The 20,624-nt window shown below is 39.0% G+C and overlaps 2 protein-coding genes across 3 annotated transcripts; one reads left to right on the top strand and one right to left on the bottom strand.

Annotated features, from left to right (window-relative positions):
• Positions 1–1,057: 1,057 nt before the first annotated feature.
• On the bottom strand, positions 1,058–20,150 carry LOC122057182 (octanoyltransferase LIP2, mitochondrial). Of its 2 annotated transcripts, XM_042619192.1 has the most exons (4): positions 19,384–20,143; positions 18,737–19,287; positions 16,442–16,586; positions 1,058–2,010 (listed from the first exon to the last, which is right to left on the bottom strand). In XM_042619192.1, the coding sequence occupies exon 4, from the start codon at positions 2,006–2,008 to the stop codon at positions 1,328–1,330; it is 681 nt and encodes a 226-aa protein (XP_042475126.1). In that variant the 5' UTR covers positions 2,009–2,010; positions 16,442–16,586; positions 18,737–19,287; positions 19,384–20,143; the 3' UTR covers positions 1,058–1,327. The 2 variants fall into 2 exon arrangements, with proteins under 2 accessions (XP_042475126.1, XP_042475127.1); XM_042619193.1 differs by having other exon boundaries at positions 1,058–2,098; positions 18,737–20,150.
• Positions 8,304–9,032, top strand: LOC122094805. The gene is made up of 2 exons (XM_042665403.1): positions 8,304–8,450; positions 8,607–9,032. The coding sequence occupies exons 1-2, from the start codon at positions 8,304–8,306 to the stop codon at positions 9,030–9,032; spliced, it is 573 nt and encodes a 190-aa protein (XP_042521337.1).
• Positions 20,151–20,624: the final 474 nt, after the last annotated feature.

Below are 20,624 nucleotides of genomic sequence, written 5' to 3'. Positions count from 1 at the left end.
CAGAGAGAACAAGAACAATAGAGATACATGCGCCCAAACAAAGGGTATAAGAGAGTTGCGAGTATCAATCCTAATATTCTCCTGAGCAGTCTTGCTGAGGATACTAAGCATGGTCCTAAACTCCAGTTGCTAACATGATGGTTCAGGTACCGTTATCTAAGACTATAGACTTAGGAAGACCGAATCCATAAAAAGATTCTAGTAAATGAAGCATGCCACGCCTTTCCCATTAGCCTTAGCCATTGGTTTGAGGCTTCACTAGCGAAGTGGATCCCAAATCTATATCCAAAAAAGGGCATATATGAGGGTAATACTTCCTTCTGCATCCATTGTCATATCATTGGCCATGCCAATTCCCAATAGAGAAAAGTTGTAGCAGTAGGCCACCCTAGATCCCTAACACCAATCCTTCTAACTCTGAGTCTCCTTTCACAAACCCTTGTGACGCTTTGGTTAGGCTCGGTTGACTTTGTCAAAGACAATCTAGGAGTTGACAAAGAAGAACAGCAAAAGAAAGAGAAAGTCCCCCAAGTTGTTGGATGTTGTAAAAAATAGAAACTGGGTACCATGCGCAAGATCTTCATTTGAGATCATAGATCTCTCATCCGAACAAGGAGTAACCAGATTCTTGAGGAATTGCGAAGCCTACTAATAGTTTTCTAGTTTTGAGCTGCTCCAACACAAAACTTTCAGCAACACTGCTTCATAAAATCCATCCGCGGCAAGGGGAATCACGCAGGGTTTGGAACGACATGAGAGCAAGGATAATACCAAGTAGAAGTGTGGCTTGTTGATATAATGGAGGAGTGGCTTACTCAGGATGGATGAAAGGGTTGGCCATGGGCAATCTTTTCTAACCTGATATATATTTCAAAGTTGTATCTTCTGGTTCTGAAAATTTCAAGACTACATCGCTGTAATATATTTATGTTTTTGTAGGCTTGCATGAATGGCTGTTTTATGTCGAACAAGGAAATATGTAACTGACATTGTATTCTCCTCCGGTTTACCTTAATTTTATTATGGGTTTTATAGAAAAGTAAGGTCAAGACCCATATCCATACAAAACAAATTTTGATTCCAATCCAATGGTTAAACAGTATTTTTATCAACAAACTAATGAATACCACCAAACCTGTGGAACAAATCACTTGATTTTTTTATGCCATGGGTATCATTGAAATAAAAAGGGCGTACCCAGTGCACTATGCTCCAGCCACTATGAGGTCTTTTGGGTGGGGTGGTCATAATGTATGCAGCCTTACCCCCGCTTCGTGGAGAGGCTGTTTCCTGACTTGAACCCACAACCACCAGGTCACAATGGGCATTATTGATTTGTATCTTTGTATACGAGATTTTCATAGCCAAATACTCTAGCAAAGCAAGAAATCAACTGTTCATGAATAACTTCTTCACTTGGAAGCACCATGTTTGTCTCCCTTTTCAAAGATGTAACTCCTTTACCAACAATCCCACAAGGCACAATGTGCTTAAAGTAGTTCAGATCTGGATCAATATTAAATGCCAACCCATGGGAAGTGAACCCCGACGAGATTTTAACCCCAATTGCACCAATCTTCCGGTCTCCGACCCACACTCCTGTCTCACCCTTATTCCCAACATGAGCTTGGATGCCATATAAAGATGCCAATTCAATCATCGACAACTCGAGATTCTCTACATATTTCCGAGGACCTAATCCAATATCCCGAAGATTGATAATGGGATATAAGATGGCCTGATGTGGACCGTGAAATGTGACGTCTCCTCCTCTCTCTGTATACTGAAGCTCTGCTCCCATAGACTGAAGTTCGGCTTCAGGAACTAGTAAGTTATGATAGGTTCGACGCTTCCCAAGTGTATACGTAGGTGGATGTTGTAGGGACAGAAGGGTGTCGGTAATCTTACCAAGCTTTCTATCAGAGACGAACTTCTCTTGGAGCTTAAGTGCTTCTACATAGTTCATGGTTCCCATCTTCAATACTTCAAGGCTTCTTTGACCCCTCATCCCTGAAAACCATGACAGAATAACATACTAGAAGTCATAAAATGCACTTACTTTAGCCATATTGCTGACCAACACCATTGATTACACAACCTAACAGTGAACAAAACCATGTTGAAGTAAGAAATAAAGAAACTGTTTAATGTAATATTTCTAAAATGCAATACATCATAGGATCCATTGCCTTAAAATTGGTCAGAAACCATGGATGAAGGTATCATAGCTGCATGCAAAACAAACATACGAAATACCATGGTAAAATTCAACATAGCGTCCATCCTCTGTTATTCTAATATGCACATTCAAAAGCAAGAAATAATTAATAAATATGGAAATCAAAGAGTCAGTTCTGCTCACGTTTGGGTATAAATGAGCTTAAACATAAGCTGCACTTTTAACATTCACTTTATTTCCCCTATTAGTCCTACCCTCTGTGAACTATTTTATATTCCCTTTCAACAAAATAAAAACAAAAAACAAACAGTTTAAGTTGCTAGATTCAAATCCCAATAAAAGCAACCCAGCGCATAAGGCTCCTGCTACTGCAGGGTCTGGGAAAGGCAAATGTACCTCAGCCTTACCCCTTGCTTTGCAGAAGAGGCCGTTTCCAAGTTTTGGACTTGTGACCAACATGTTGCAATATTGCAACTTCACTGTTGCGCCAAAGGGCTTAAATTCGAAGCCCAATACCAATAGGAAATCTACAAATAATAACTCTTGAATGGGCATGGATAAAATGAAATAAAATATGGAATTCTAACCAACAGGTTTTTATTTCCAGTTAAGTATCTCTGACCTTTTCTATTTGATGTTTGACAAAATCAAACTCAACAGTGTAAATGTATTCTCTTTTTTTTCTTAGATGATGTTTTATTCTATTCAATATTTCAGTTTGTTATAACTACCAGAAAATAATCAGCAATTGCAGCAACATCTTATTTACTCATTCTAAGACTTCCAACTTTTTTGCTTCTCCTGACAAATCAAACTCCACATATTCAACTGTAAGATACAAAGGCTTCATCTGGATACCTTAACGCCAACAGCTCCGCTCTAGTGGAGTCCATGTCTTCTCCAGAGAAAAACCCTTGTCTGGATACCTTAAAACCAACAGCTCTGCTGTACTGGAGTCCCACTCTTCTACAGTTTCAGGGAAAAAGCCACAACAAGCTATCTTCTGTTTTTGAAAACAGATACATTGTGGAGCAAAAAGACAATGTTTAGGGAGTACTTTTGTTCTTTTTGAGAACATTTCGACAGAAAATCTATTTATTTAAAATACACAGATGATGTTTCTGACAAAAATAGAAACACGTGTTCTTTGTCTTCTGCAGAGTGAGTATAGTAAGACATGCAATTACCAGGGGCAGTTTCACCTTTTGGGCATAAAAATAACCCAGGGTAGAAAAGGGGAGCCATTGCCACTTCAACACCTCCCCCCATGCCCCAGACATGAGGATTCATGAGAGGGAGCACCAGCATCGGTGATGGTGCTGCCTCATTGCTTCAGAAAAGGGGAGCCATTGCCACCTGCAAACCCAGCAGCTTTTTCCCTCTTTCTAACCTCGCAAACTTGACCCATCTCCCCTCTTTCTCTATTTTTCTCTCCTCCCATCTCCCATTGATGCAGTGGCATTTGAGTCTCTGAACAGACACAATAGCACTTTTGAAACCAAAGCCCAAAAGGTCCAGTCCATTCTCTAAGCCATTGGACCCCAGTTAGGGTCCAAACAAGGCCAGTAGGTGGTGATTATTTTGTTGGGGAATTACTTTGTTTTCCAGGCACATTGTTGTGATTCTTTTAAATATTTCAATAGCTAGTGCGGGGCCCAATTACAAGTTGCAGTATCTTATGAATACTAATTAATTTTTTATTTCTATTAGTCTATGTCTAGGTGTTGAATTGTTTGACATCCACTCAATCGCTACTCTTGAGTTTTATTTAAGGATGTAAACCCCCAACCCCCCCCCCCCCCCCGAGAAAAAAAAAATGCAGTCCAGAAGAACAAGATGGCCAGCAGCAAGCCAGCCCATTAGACTGGACCCAGATAGGACTAATATGTTTAATTTTGAGTGTCCAATCATTTAGGTTTCCTTAGGTATTTTTTGGGTATTGAGGTTGTTCGGAGTAAAAAAGATAATAGACTTCTAAGAGGAAGTATGTTCTTGATCTTCTATCTGAGACTGGTATATTAGCCTCTAAACCTGTTGATATTCCCATGAATACTCATCAAACACTTGCGAGCTGTGGTGATATGGAATTTGCAACAAGTGTCAGTATCGAATGTTGGTTGGTAAACTTATTTATCTTATCAAATGTTAGTGGGTAAACTTATATATCTTACTGTGATGAGGCTCGACATATCTTTTTGTTGTCATAAGGGAGACAACTAAGCATGCTCATTAGGAGGCTATTTGTTGAATTTTGAAGCATCTTAAGAGTGCTCCAGGAAAAGATTCCATTTACAAGTCTCATGGACATGTTGGTCTTGTTCGTTAACTCTGATGCTAATTGAGCTGGTACTGAAAGTGATAGGAGGTCCAGCAATAGTTATTGTAATTTTGTTAGTGGTAAGCTCGTCAATTGAAGGAGTAAGAAATAAACTATTGTGGTGAGATCTAGTGCTAAGGTCAAATAGAGCTATGGCTCATAGTGCAATTGAGTTGATGTGGTTAAAATCCTTTTCTCTAAGAACTAGGCTTTCCAACTAATAAAAGCCATCAACATTATTGTGATAACCAGGCTGCCACCTATATTGCCAATAATCCAGTTTATTGTACCTTCTTAAATTCCTTGTACAGGCTGGAATATCTCTTATTAATTTCATTCCTACTAGTTGTTGACTTCTTTCTATTTTTAACAGTCCTACAGTAAGAAGGAATTCTCCGTTAGCTCAATGTTGGGAGTTTCCAAGTCTGTTATGACTTCTTTCTTTCATGTTTAGTCAAGGAATGAATTCTATTGGCTGATAGACTTTCCATATGCCAGTATGATTAACCCTTTTAGAGTTCTAAAAATATATAAGGTTGTTTCAAACCTTCCAAGAATCATAGTTCAAAATTTCAATCGAAACCACTACAGTCTCGCGAAGTTTTTCTGTTTCCACAACAGTCAAAACGAAATGCTGTGCGATTAACCAGACTTGGAATGTTTCGGTCAAGATTTGGGTGGTTTTGGTGAGAGTTTGATTCTGTTTCAGATTTTGGTATATTTTAGTATTTGTATGGAACGATACAAACCAGAGCTTATAAGAACATTGTTTCAATCGAATAGGTCAAAACTAAAAAACTTCATTATAGTTTCAGTGTTCAGACAATGCAAAATTAAAAACAAAAAAACCAGATTTGGTATTTTTGGACAAATCACGTATACATCTTGATGGAACAAAGTTTTGGGGAAACTAGAATGCATCTACAACGAAAATTTGTGGATTTCAGAAAGATTTGTGTGTTAAGGAAACTACAATGCATCTATAGCAATGATTTGCGGATTTGACCAAGATTTGTGTAGATTACAAGTTAAAGGTACACCTTTGCCCCAAAATTAATTTTTGGTAAATTTATAGTGGTTTGCCTTCAATTTTGTAAATGTTAGACACTGTAGATGATCTACAGTTTCACGGAGTGGGATTAAATTTTTAGTTGTTATATTCTTTTTAAAAAAAAGTTAAAAAAATTAATTTTCTTGAAAACAAAATTTTAAAATTGTTAATCTACATTGGTTAAGGCTCAATATTATATATCTTACACACCGTTGGCCGATTTAAGGCTTCACGGTGTTGGTGTCACACTTTCATTTTTCTGCCTGAAAATTATATATTACTTTTTGGAAATATAAAAAATAAATAAATAAATAAACATTTTCAAAAAATTAAGAAAATATGGAAACTATTCAGCTTTGGTTTGAAACATCATGAAAATTCTAAGAGTTTTGATTTTGTATTTTCATCATAAAAATGATGATTATTGTGTTGTCCCATATTTAATTTTGGGTAATTAGGGTATTATTTTTGTAAGAAATTAAAAAAATATATAGTTTTAATTAGAAAAAAAATATGAGTCAAGTAAAAAAAGGAACTAGCTATATGATTGTCTTACGAGTTTTAATTAGTGTAGTAAAAATAATAATGTGGCCTTTTTTGTAGCAGATTGCATGATGGATGCTCAGGGAGGAGATGGTGGAAGAGACATAGCATAGAGGCATGGTGTACCCATTATAAATGACAAAAAAAGTCGATACAATTATTTTGAGAAGATGATGGGAAGTGGCTAAATGCTAGCCGCCCTTATACAACAAAAACAACAACATAGCCTTATTCCAACTAAATGGGGTCAGCAGTCAGCTACATTGAACCTCGCTCTCCAGTTAGCTATATTCAAAGTCATACATGGTACAAGCCTGATGTAGATGCCCATTATGGAAGGAAATATAAGAGGAAGAAGGGTCCAGACTTAGTCCACCTGAGCGGCTAGGGTCCAGCCAAGTAGCCAGCCGAACCCCTACTTAGTCCACCTGAGTGGCTAAGTACAAATAAGGGCCAATTGGGCCCATCGGCTAGGGAAATAATTAGTAGTTGTTTTTAATTAACTAGTGAGCCATTGGGCCCATCGATTGAGTAAGTGTTATGTCGAGTCCAAATTGTCTTAGAACTCTATTTGTTTTCCACATAGTTTTATTATTCTTAATCCAATTTTGAATTCCTAGTTGTAGTAGGAGTGTCTAGTCCTATTGGGAAATTAGCTCCTAGTTGAAGTAGGAGTGTCTAGTCCTATTGGGAAACTAGCTCCTAGTAGTAGTTTGATTGTTATTCTGCCCTCTATAAATAGAAGAGCCTATATACGCATAATTTCATATTTGAATAAAGAATAATTGCAGTCAATTGCTTTGAATAGCCGGGATAGCTGTGGGTAAGAAGCCCAGGCCGAGACAGCCGCTCCTCGCCCACTTTTTCCTTTGTTTCTTCTTGTCTAAAGCTTTCTATTTTATCCTAAAGTTACTGCTGTTAAAGTATACGACTGTTGTGAGTATTCAAAAGTTCAGATCTGTCCAAGTTACAAACCAGAATTGATTCTCTCTCCTGAAGCCTACAATTATTTCTTCTAGGTCAAAAAATCAAGAAAGCTTGTAACTTCACAACCAGCCATCAGAATCCTCTCAATTTTGGGGGGTTTTGTACCCTCCCTAGGGACTATCTACGCCCAAGAATGCAGCTCAATCGGACTCCTACAGACCTGGCCGCACCTCTCTCTCTCCAGCTCTATAGCAGGTCTTTCTCTCTCCTATCGGGTTGGGTTTTGGGGCTAGTTTTGCTCCTACATTGGTATTGTATCCTTGGGGGTTTATTTGATGGTCTTATTTCTTTGTTTCCTGCTCTTACTTGTATTGTGTGGGGTTATGAACTGCTAGGGTAGTTTCTTGTAATCTACTCCTGCATTAAGTGGTATCAGAGCTATGGCTCAGACAGAAGAACCCCAACCCACACTTCAAGATGTGATGAAAGCAATCCAAACCTTGTCTACGAGGTTGGATGGACATGACCAACAGTTGGCTGACCTAAAAGAGATACTGCTGCCGGAATTGAATTTCGTAATAAATGTTGGAAAGGGTTCCAAACCTCTTTCTTATTACTCTGCTACACGAGCAGAGAAAGATAGGATCCCAAGTGTTGAAGGGCACGGGTCACTAAGACCTTTTGAATGAACTATTGAAGTGAAGACTGGGGTCGTACCCTTCACATCAGGAAACTCTAGTCAACTTTCTTCCTCCTTTCCGAAAGGTGTAATGCAGGCCACCATGCAACACAAAGGTGCTCTTTGCCCTGTGGCATTGAGTCCGATTGCCCACCCACTCTAACACCCAACCAACTGTTGCCCAAACCAATGTTCAACCTGTTGTTAATTGCATTGGTAATGTTCCCAGAAGAGTCACTATGCAACCTAGAAGGAATGCCCCAGTTCATAATGATGAGAATGATGAGTATGACAATCAGCTTCATCAGCCTGACAATACATACAAGGTCAAGTTAGAATTGAAAGAGCACAATGGGAGGCACGATCCCCTCTACTACCAGGACTGGGTAACTTCCTTTGATGACTACTTCTGGTGGTACCGTATGCCTGAAGAAAGGAAAGTCCAATTAGTTGTCACTAAGTTCATGCTTATGTCAATGTGGTTGCAAGAATCCTAGTGTCTGAAACTAAGGGTGAAGACTGGAGGAGGCATAATATCTTCTACACCTTAATGTCTAGTGGACATCACAAAGCTCAAGTGATTGTGGACAATGGAAGTTGTGTGAATATGGTATCTCAAGCCTTTGTCATTGATGGAAAGCTTAAGACTGAATTCCATCCACAACCATACAAGGTGTCTCTTCTAGACAATAACATCATGGCTGTAACTCAACGGTATTCAGTCCCATTAAAGGTCTCAGATTATGAAGAAAGTGTATGGTGTGATGTCATCCCCACGGTCCTCACTGATGTACTACTTGGAAGGCCTTGGTTATATGACAATAATGTGCTAGAAGGAGGTACTAAGAACCAACGCATCTTCGATCACAAAGGCAAACCATTCATTCTAAACCCACTCAACATACCTCAGGTAAAAGACAAGTTAAGGGCTGCCCAACTAAAGAGACATGTCTTAAAGAATGTTGCTAAGGCCTCTTCCAACACAACCACTGAGCAAAATGAGCAACTATGCAAAGAAAATTTCAACAAGAAGAACACTGTGGACAACAAGCTATGCATGCTGCCCCATAGAGAATTCCTGACCATTAGTGAAGAAACTGGCCTAATCATAGCTCTTGTTACCAAGGCTGCTGAACCAGTGATAGAGGTGAAACATTCCCCACAAATCAAACAATTACTTGCTGATTTTTCAGATTTGGTGCTAGAGGAATTGCTTGATAAACTACCACCGATGCGGGATATTCAGTATGCCATTGACCTTGTGTCTGGGTCAGTACTCCCTAATGTGCCCACTTACCGTCTCAGTCCTACAGAGTATGCCGAGCTCAAGAGATAAGTGGATGATTTATTAAAGAAAGGGTTCTTGATTAAGAGCATGAATCCATGTGTAGTACCAGCCCTATTGACACCAAAGAAAGACGGATCATGGCGTATGTGCATAAACAGCCGGGCCATTAACAAAATCACGGTAAAGTACAAATTTCCTATTCCTCGTTTGGATGATATGCTTAACATGTTGACAGGAGCCTCCATCTTTTCAAAGATTGATCTACGGAGTGGCTACCATCAAATTCGAATCCGTCCAAGGGATGAATGGAAAACAACCTTCAAAACAAAAGAAGACCTATATGAGTGGAAGGCTATGCCTTTTGGCCTCACCAATGCACCTAGCACTTTCATGAGGGTGATGACACATGTACTACGACCCTTCATCGGCAAATTTCTCGTAGTGTACTTTGATGACATACTAATATACAGCAAAGCACAAAATGAACACTTGGAGCATCTGAGATGTGTTATGAGAGTACTACGAGCAGAAAAGTTGTACATCAACTTGAAGAAATGTTCCTTTATGCTGCCCAAGGTCATCTTCCTTGGTTTTATTGTGTCTTCACAAGGTATAGAAGCTGATCCGGAGAAAATAAAAAATGTCGTTGATTGGCCTATTCCAAAGACCTTGACCGAGGTTCGTAGCTTTCACGGTCTTGCTTCATTTTACCGATGATTCATCCGGAATTTCAACGCCGTTGTAGCCCCACAGAATGCACAAAAGGGGGAAAAGTCCAATTTCAATGGACTCCAACAGCTACTAAAGCTTTCAACTTGATCAAACAAAAGATGACAGAAGCACCAGTGCTTAGACTACCCAATTTTGATCTTATGTTTGAAGTGGCTACTGATGCATCCATAGTTGTCACGACGCCAAGTGAACCAAGGCGGTGGAGGGTTGTCTAAGCGTTTAGGCGAGCAGGCGCACGCCTTGAGGCGAACAAGGCGACCAATTGTTATTTTTTATTTTTCCTATTTTCTAACATTATTTAGTAAGCTATATATACCTTGTATCATAAAAAATCAAGATTAAGCAATATCAAGTCATTAAAAATCAACATTTAGCCATATTAAATCATAAAAAATTAACATTAAGTCATATTAAGTTATAAAAAATCAAAATTTAGAGAAATGCTCTGGTTCTATAACAAGTTTGATTGGTCAAATGATATTATTTTTACATGAGACTTTTTGTATCAGTTATAATATAAAACCAGTTTTCCAACAAGTCTAAGATTACTTAAATCTAAGTTGTAATGATAAAGTTATGCTCCGGTCAAACTTATTTTTAAGTGCGTGAATGTTGTTAAAATCGCCTGAATGAAAATAATTTTATGGATATCAAAACAAAAAATTATTTTACCGGACTTTTGGATTTTAGCAATGTTTTAACATGATAGAATTTATAAAATTTTCATAATTAAGAAAAACTCCAGCATTTAAAAGTTGAAAATCGCCCCTATAACCAAAATCTAGTTTTTCTTCTTGGAGTGGGGGGTTGACTTTTTATCCTTTTGGAATTTGATTTTTAAATTATTTTTATTGGATTCAAATAGGGGGTATTTGTTTATTAATGAATAATATCTTAAGTAAATGAAATAACAAATCATTTACTTAAATGATATTTGGCATAAATAAGTGCCAAAACACAAGGCGGTATGCAGTGCAATAAGGCGACTGTCGCCTAGGCCCCAGACAAACTGCCTGGACGTCTAGGCGACGCCTTGACAACTATGGATGCATCCCATGTTGGGATAGGAGGAGTGCTTATGCAAGAGAGCCATCCGATTGCCTTCTACAGTGAAAAGTTGAATGCTGCAAAAAGAAGGTATTCTACCTATGATTTAGAACTCTATGCCGTTGTTCAAATCCTCAAGCATTTGAGGCATTACTTAATTGGCAAAGAGTTCGTGCTCTATTCGGATCATGAAACACTCAAATACTTGCACTCACAAAAGACCATTAGTGATTGGCACGCTAAATGAATCTCATACTTGCAAGGATACATATTTGCTCTCAAGTAAAAAGCTGGAAAGGAGAATCAAGTGGCTGATGCACTTAGTCGAAAGGTGATGATGATGAACACTTTCACAGTACAAAGTGCAGGAGTGGAACACATCAAAGAGGAGTACATTAGTGATGCTGATTTTTCAGAAGTATTCAACAACCTATAAGGAGGACAGGATGACAGATTTGCTATACATGATGGGTATCATTTCAAAGGCACTCGCCTCTACATCCCAAACACCTCTTTGAGACATCATTTGATTCGAGAGCTACATGGAGGAGGAATGGGTGGACACTTTGGCAAGGACAAAACATACTCCATGATGAAAGACTTATACTTTTGGCCTCAACTCTTAAAAGATGTGCAACATGTGATACAGAGATGCCGCACTTGTCAACTTGCCAAAGGAGAAAAGAAGAATACAGGATTGTATACACCACTGCCCGTTCCACACGCACCTTGGCAAGACATAAGCATGGACTTTGTCCTAGGCTTACCACCTACACGGGAAATGTATGATTCCATATTTATGGTAGTAGATCGTTTATCCAATATAGCACACTTTATCTCTTGTAAGAAGACTCTTGATGCAAGTCACGTGGCCAAACTCTTTTTCAAAGAGATAGTGCACATACATGGTCTACCATAGACAATTGTTTCAGATAGGGATGTCAAGTTCATGAGCTACTTCTGGAAGACCCTATAGCTGAAAACAAATACTAAACTCAAGTTCTCCACTGCATTCTATCCTCAGACAGACGGACAGACCGAAGTGGTGAACAGAAGTCTTGGCAACTTACTCCGATGTCTAGTCCGAGACTATGAAAAGACTTAGCCATCTATACTGGATATTACTGAATTCGCTTGTAATAGTTCCGTCAACCGCACCACAGGTCGTACACCATTTGAGATTGTCCTTGGACTGCAGCCTTAACGACCGGTTGACTTGGTACCTTTGCCACCTTAGGCCCGTATTAGTGTGGAAGCCGATGAGTTCCTTAGACACATCATGGAGGTACATGCTGATGTTCGTCGTCGCATGACTATTAGCAATAACGGATACCAAGCAACTACCAATCGACATCGTTGCTACGTGGAATTTCAGCCTGGTGATGTGGTAATGGTTCGAATTCCACCCAAGAGGTTTCCTCCTGGTACAGTGCACAAGCTCCATCCTCGGAATGTGGGTCCCTACAAGGTCTTGAAGCGCACTGGCACTAATACTTACATGCTAGAGCTACCTCCTACTCTGAAGATCAACAATGTCTTCAATGTAGCTAATCTGACGATATATTTGGGACACCATTCTAATGACAGTGACACTGAACACAGCCTCAAACTTCCTCAATTTGCAAACCCTAAAGATGATGTCATCGAAGATGTTCTCGACAACAAGTTCACCACAGTTCGTGGGGGCAAAGGGTACTACTCCTTCCTCATCAAATGGAAAGGTTGACCACAAGACGATTGTACTTGGATCCATGCCAATGACTTTCAACGCCTTGACACGGACCTTTATGAGCACTACATGTCCCTTACCCATTCATTGGAGTTGAATGATTCCAAGAAAGGGGGAGCTGATGTAGATGCATATTATAGAAGGAAATATCAGAGGAAGAAGGGTCCAGCCAAGAAGCCAGCCGAACCCCTACTTGGTCCACCTGAGTGGCTAAGTACATATAAGAGCCAATTGGGCCCATCGGCTAGGGGAATAATTAGTAGTTGTTTTTAATTAATTAGTGGGCCATTAGGCCCATCAATTGACTAAGTGGTATGTCGAGTCCAAATTGTCTTAGGACTCTATTTGTTTTCCATATAGGTTTATTATTCCTAGTCCAATTTTGAATTCCTCATTATAGTAGTGATGGAGAACCCTTAGGGAAGAGAGGGGGAATCAGAGTAGAGAGGGGGGAAAAAAAGGAGAATCACACTCAACACATTCATTCAATAGTCAAAATCACTCTCTAAATCTTCAATCGATTACAACCAATATATAGGAAAATAGAAACATGAAATTAGAAACTTAACTGAAATGGAAACTAGCCTAAACTAGGAAACAACTATAAAAAGGAAACCAAAGCAAGGAAGTAAATCCTACTCCTACGTTAAAATCTGGAAAATAAAAGCATGAAACAAAATACTAAGTAAACTACTAATTTTATTTCCAACCCTTATTGGACCAAAACCCTGGTCTGGACTGGTTCTTCTTGGCTCTTGGCTTCCAAAGCCGATCATGCTGGTCCAACCAAGAAAGGGCAGTCGTATCTGCATCAAGTAAGAGTGTCTAGTCCTATTGGGATGCTAGCTCTTAGTTGAAGTAGGAATGTCTGGTCCTATTGGGAAACTAGCTCCTAATAGTAGTTTGATTGCTATTCTGCCTTCTATAAATAGAGGAACCTATGTACTCATAATTTCATATTTGAATAAAGAATAATTGCAGTCAATTGCTTAGAACAGCCGGGATAGCTGTGGGTGAGAAGCCCGGGCCGAGACAGCCGCTCCTCCCCCACTTTTCCCTTTGTTTCTTCTTGTCTAAAGCTTTCTATTTTATCCTAAAGTTACTGCTGTTGAAGTATACGACTGTTGTGAGTATTCAAAAGTTCAGATCTCTCCAAGTTACAAACCAGAATTGATTCTCTCTCCTAAAGCCTATGATTATTTCTCTTAGGTCAGAAAATCAAAAAAGCTTGTAACTTCACAACCAGCCGTCAGAATCCTCTCAACTTTGAGGGTTTTTGTACCCTCCCTAGGGACTATCTACGCCCAAGAGTGCAGCTCAATCGGACTCCTGCAGACCTGACCGCACCTCTCTCTCTCCAGCTCTATAGCAGGTCTTTCTCTCTCCTATCAGGTTGGGTTTTGGGCTGGTTTTGCTCCTACATTGATATTGTATCCTTGGGGGTTTATTTGATGATCTTATTTCTTTGTTTCCTACTCCTATTTGTATTGTTTGGGGTTATAAACTGCTGGGGTAGTTTCTTGTAATCTACTCCTGTATTAAAGCCCTAAGCTATGCATGTCTTTCCTCACCACCTCTCCTAGGATTATTTTAGGTCTGCTCCTTGCTCTTTCAGACCTTTCAATCTGAATCAATCACTCATCTATACTGGAGCATCCCAATGCCTCCATTGAACATGATCATGCCACCTCAAACGACTTCTTGTAGCTTATCATGTATAAAAAAAACTCTCAGCTTTACTCTAATGTGGTCATTCTTTACTTTGTCCTTCCTAGTTTTGCCACACATCCATCTCAACGTCCTCATCTCCGCCATACTTAGTTTATCTATATAACACTTCTTAACTGTCCAACATTTTATATCATACATCATAGAGGTCGAATGATAATCCTATAAAATTTTTCTTTAGGTTTTAAATGAATATGTTGATCTAGTTAGTCGCATAACAATCTTATAAAATTATTCTTTAAGTTTTAAAGGAATACGTTAATCACACAACACTTGGACACACCTCTCCACTTCATACAACTTCTTTTAATTCTCTGAGCAACATCGTTCTTTATATCACTTTCTTTATACATTATTTAGCCCAGATACCTAAAATAATCACTTTATGGAATCTCCCTCTCATCAATATTCACCACCTCATTAACTATCCTAATGTAACCATTTACTCCGTTTTTGTTCAACTTATCTAATAACATTTTGATTCCAAGGTTGATCTCCAGAACTCCAACTTGAAGATAATCCTTGCTTTTGTTCTCGTCCACCAAAACAATGTTATCAGTCAAAAGCATACACCAAAGAGCCTCATCTTGGATGTCTTTGGTTGTATCAACCATGATAAGCGCAAACAAATAAGAGGAGCTAAGGACTGGTGGAGGAATGAAGAGAATAGGCTGATCCGCAGTCGTTAGATGCCTCACAATTGGGAAGACTTGAAATTTATCCTTAACAATAAATTCTTACCACCCATCGACCGACGTCGGCTCTACAACATGCTGAATACTCTCAGGCAAGGTACTATGACTGTAGGAGATTATATTGATCGTTTTAATGAACTGCTTTCACGAACAGGTGCCCATAAAAAAGATGAAGAACTACTCATATCCCATTTCAAACTAGGGTTAAGGTATGATATTCGTGAGAAGCTTGGTGTGATCGAGATACCCTCCTTAAGTACTTGTTTTGACAAATCACTAGAAGCAGAGGATCTGATCAAAACAACCTCCAGAAGGTACATCCAGCCAACTGACAACAAAAAGCCTTATGTACCAACCAAACCCACTGGATTTCCTACCCGAGCTCCACAAGATACACAAGATAAGGGGAAGGCTCCAATGGGCAGGGAGAGTGGATCTGTGACATGCTACAATTGTGGAAAGACTGGACACACGGAAAAATTCTACCCTAAACGGGGATGATCCAACTCTATCATCAGTGCCATTGAATCCAATCTGGATTTACAAATCCATAAACCTCAGGATGATGATTAGACTATTAATGTTACAGTTGAAGGAGAGGAGGATGAACTGGAAGATGAGCTTGCACCTGTAATTGGGAATTCACTACCTTGACCTCATACAATTATTACACTAGTCACCACACCACCATACGTATCTTTAATTATGACTACATATTTTCTTGAATCTCTTTATTACCATATGGCAGATTGTTCCCGTCATAAACTTATCTAGTTCAATAAGGATCATATGGAGATCCTTTTCCCCTCTTTACATCTTTCCATTAGCATCCTAAGTAAGAGAAAAATATTTCATTGTAGATCTTCCTGACATAAAATCAAATTGGTTCTCAATATCATTACGTGAATGCGTATGTGTTGCATACTAAGCATGATCAAGCTGTTACAGAGTAAGCTCTTCAAATGTTTCAATATCAGTTGTCTCAACAAATTACTGTACTGCTTGCGGGACAATCGCTATTATTTCTTGTATTACATTTGACGAACTCTATGAAGAATCGAAAAACAAAACCAAAGAAGCTCCATTGTAAAAGACAAAATAATTTATTTTATGTCGCCCAATCTACCTTTTTTCCATATTATTTAGTCATCCCTAAACTCATATCATCCAAGTGACCTATTAAGCTATCACAATGGAAGAATGTTAACCCCTTATACAATAAAATAGTAGTGTCATGAAGTGTTATGCATAGTAGCATCATGAAGTCTTATGTAGTTCACATTTTATCAAGTAGTTGGCAATCAATGACTCAATGCTATGGTCAATGGAGAAAAAAACTGTAGGAAGAAAAAATTCAAATCGTATTCAAATCTCTCTCTCGAAATATGTCAGAACACCAACCCCACCATACAATCAACTCATCAAATAAGCAATCTCTTCCAAAAATTAAATCATAAACCTATAAAATCTGATGAGGTTGGATTTCATCCATCAAGCACTCAATAGAAGAGAACAGAGAACCATACCTCGTTTTATAAAAATATGGGAAAACTTAGTGTGCCTCCCAAGAGTATGAGGAAAGATAGCGAGATAGAGAGATAACCAGCTGAGGTGAGGAAGGCCTGACTTAGAGAATGCATAGGGACAGGGAAAGAGGAGGGATTTTTAGACCTACAAATCAGCAAACACAGATAAACAAATCAGTGGTAATAAAACAAAATAACAAATCATTAACCATAACCCAAAACTTCAACAAGGTTTCCAATAAAAGAGCCACAACGCAAAAGCTATTGATCAAAATCTAAAAGCCAAACTTTGTCCTAATCAGACCCAAGCCCAAACTCAATTTCTCCCCAGACTACAAAACCACCTAACAGACTCAAATCTGATTTCATCCACAACTCATGTATCACCGCAACTTTGCTTAATCGGGATGGAAAATCATAACTAGGAAAGAGAGATCCAAAACCAATCACCCATGGACATTGACGCAAATAAACCCCTAGAGATTTATCTACTATTAGAGACCCCATAATCAATCACTCGATGTGTAGAGCTTCCCATGCTCTTACCCCAAATCAACAAAACTATTCAAATCCCAAAATCATAAATTTCAAAACATCCCTAATATAAATTGCTCCTTTTGAAGGGATATAATTTAAATAGGGTCAAAAAGGGAAACTCCATAAAACCATTGTCACAAAGAGATTTGAAATTTGAAACAAATAACTGTATGACGGATAATGAAACCCTTTCATTGACATAGTTGGGGTTCAAATTTTGATGATGATTATTAGGAAATTGTACACATCTAAAGACAAAGACAAGGATTGAAGAAGAGGAACCCATTTTGGTGTTTTCCATTGACAGTAAAACAAACCAAAATCAAACAATAATTTTAAGCAATTACCAACATTTTTTTTTTTGGGGGGGGGGGGGGGAAGAGGAAAAAAAAAAAAAAGAATATCATAAACATGAAACATAACTTCTGCTAGAAAGATAAGGGGAGAACAAAGTACATGGCAACAAGCATGTTCAAAGATATCATTCGTCTTCTTATCGCCATAATATCCTACTATAGGCATCATGAACACCCAATTCAAGGTAAAAGATAAAATTTTCTGACTCTATACATGCTTAATCCTAGAAACTCTCTCGGTGTGTGCATATGTGTGCAAGATAAGAAGAATCAATTGGGTAAAAGGCTCTAGAGTCTGGACCATAGTTAGTAAGTTTGGGGATGATAATAATATAGGAATGGATATGTACGGCAATAAAACGGACTACACGGCAATAATACTTTCAAAAAATCTGGCTCAATAAAACGTTTACAGCAATGATATGTATGTGTTTAATAAGGTTGCTCTGTAAAAATCCGGGTTTAAACTGGTATTAAGAATGAACCAAAACTGATTGTTTGCAGCTAAATTCTAATCTCTCATGCTTAACAAACACTTAAAAATCCAACCTGGCTTTCCAATTTGAAATCATTTCTTATAGCAATCTTTTTAGAGTCAGCTAAGTATGCCATCATGCCCTTTCTGCCATATCCTTATAAATCAGGTGAGCATTTTGGAATGAAAAAATGGATTTTGGGTTTGAAATCTAGTTTCCACGATTTGAACTACACACCATCAAAAACTGCAAAAGGAATGTCCACTGTGGGGAAGATGTTTCCTTTGCATCTTATGGTTCCCATATTTTCTTAATCATTGTTTTTGACATCCATTGCCTTTGTTGAAACTATCATGTTATATTGAATATATAAGATCAATTTTCCAATAATTCAACCTTAAAGGTAAGGTACTCTGAACCTGTCAGGAAGGATTCCAGCAGAATTCTATGATTCTGGTCATTCTAGAGTCCTAATTCTTCCAAATTTCAGAATCACAAAATTGGGATTTTCTGATACAAGAGAACTGCTAATGCCCCGAATCATAAACTGACATTGATGTGAATTTTGGGTTGCATTACTAAAACTGATCAACTAGAATCCAGTCAGACGGCTACGCCGATTATAACCCGAGTTTGGAATCGAGAACTGAAGTCCTAATCAGACTTCCATACGCACATCAAACAGTAGGGCGCATTTCCATCTTAAAAAGAATGCAAGAGATAGTAATTTGAAGATAGTTGTTCTCAGTTATAAAAATAAGAACATGACAACTAATTGAGAAAACTTTCAAAGTAATTCTCAGGCAACTAAGAACATCAATTCATGGCTGAGTCCAATCCAACTTTATTGCTTTTTCTTACAATGACGGGAGAAAAAATTACAGAGAAGAGAGAGATGCAACAACTTCATTCTGAGAAAAACTTACAGAGAAAGAGACGCATTCACTGGACAAACATAAACGGAGAATAAGAAGGGGCACCGGGGTAGGGTCTCAATTCAATAGCTTCAGATGGTGGCTCGCCAGATAATTGGAGCGTTAAGTCGCCTTATCGCCGGTGAAATCGCCTTCTATGGAGTTTTCAGCAACCGATGGGAATAGAAACCGAGAAGAGGAAGAGAGCAGGGGTATTGATTGTTAGGACTATCGCCCTCAGTCGGCGGCGGCCGAAAACGGAGACAGAGAAGAACGGGCAAGGGGATAGGCCGCCAGGGTTCCGACTTGGACAAGAAGGGTAAGCCGTAAGTCCCTGTTTTGGAATTCTGAGACGGAGAAGAAACGGGAAAAATCGTCTGGAGAAGAGATCTGGCGGAGGCTGGCGGAGAACGGAGAGGCCTTCTGATGTTGACACGTGGCTTCGCGAATCCAATGGCTGAGGATGCAGAGAAGATTTGGGTCTCTTCAGGTATGGATTTAGGTTTTAACCCGAAACGCTCCTTTCAAACCGCCCCCTCTCTTCGTCTCTGTTCATCTCATTCCTGAGAGAGAGAGAGCATTGCAGCGGTGAACGGAGACGAAGAGAGAGGAGGAAGAAAGAAGAAGGAGATGGCGGAGAGGGATCTTTTTAAGCATACCTTCAGACAGAAACCTAGGTTTTGAAGACCCAGATCAGACATCAAGCTACCAGATTTGGAAAGGAACATTGATCCATTTATCCTTCGTGAGTTTCTTCATAAGGATTTTGAGCTGAAGTATATGACAGTGACAAACACAAGTGTTCACCTTGAGCTAAATCTCTATCCACTCTACACTGTCAGCTAAGAAAAATTGAAAGCCACCATACTCCTCCAGCTACAACCATCAAAATTTATCTAACCCAACAAAATATTGTTTGAGGGAACCTTCTTATCTTCAGCCTTTGAGCTACAAAAAGGCTAGCTGCGTAAGGTCTTTGGGGAATGGCCGATGAGAAGAGATGCCCAGAACAAATCTTTGGGTTCCAAGAGTTCCCAAACAAGAGAGAGATTAGGGGCGAGAACCTCAAAGGCTTCAGTTTTCGCATTTTTGGGAGATGCCCACGTCCAATCTTGGAATTTTAAGCGTACCCATTAGAGAAAGAGAGAGAGAGAGAGAGAGAGAGAGAGAGAGAGAGAGAGCCTGGCGCTGGGGACTCGACAGGGGATCTCAACTTCGAACTCAAAGGGGACGCCGAGGAAGCCATTGAAGCGATCGAAGGTGACATAGGCGATGTGACATGGGTCTCGCAACAATCTTCGTTCTCGCTGAACAGGGACGAAGAAAGAGGAGGGTCTGGAAGGGAGACTTTCGGGTCAAACCGAAATCCATACCTGAAGAGATCAAAATCTTCTCTTCATCCTCAACCGGTGGATTCATTAATGCCACGTGTCAGAAGTTGACTTCTCTGCCAAATCCCATATCACAGACAATAAAATTTTTTTTTCTCCATCATAGGAAGAACATATGGGTGAATTGGGTTTGCAAGAGGCATTTGAATAAGGAATCTATTTTGACTGTGAATGTTACTAGTGAAACTTCTTGGGCTTGAAAGAAGATTTTGAGGTATAGGGATAAAGTGGAAGATGTTATCAAAATGATGATGAATATTAACCCTCAATGCATTTACTGTTGGGCAAGTATGGAAGATATAAATCATTTTTTATTTGAATGTTAGTTTACATATGCTTTATGGGGAAACATATCTCTATTATGCATTCAAAATGGGGGAAAAAATCAAATAGTGTCATGGAAATTGCATTGTGGGTGAAAAATGAATTTCATGAAAGTGATCCTTTAAAAGTAGTGGGGAGGTTAGCTTTTTGTGCCACAATACGACACATTTGCCAAGAAAGACATT

This window comes from Macadamia integrifolia, chromosome 12 (genome assembly GCF_013358625.1).
Source record: "Macadamia integrifolia cultivar HAES 741 chromosome 12, SCU_Mint_v3, whole genome shotgun sequence".
In the NCBI taxonomy this organism is placed as follows: Eukaryota; Viridiplantae; Streptophyta; class Magnoliopsida; order Proteales; family Proteaceae; genus Macadamia; species Macadamia integrifolia.
This window is presented reverse-complemented; position numbering and strand designations above follow the sequence as displayed.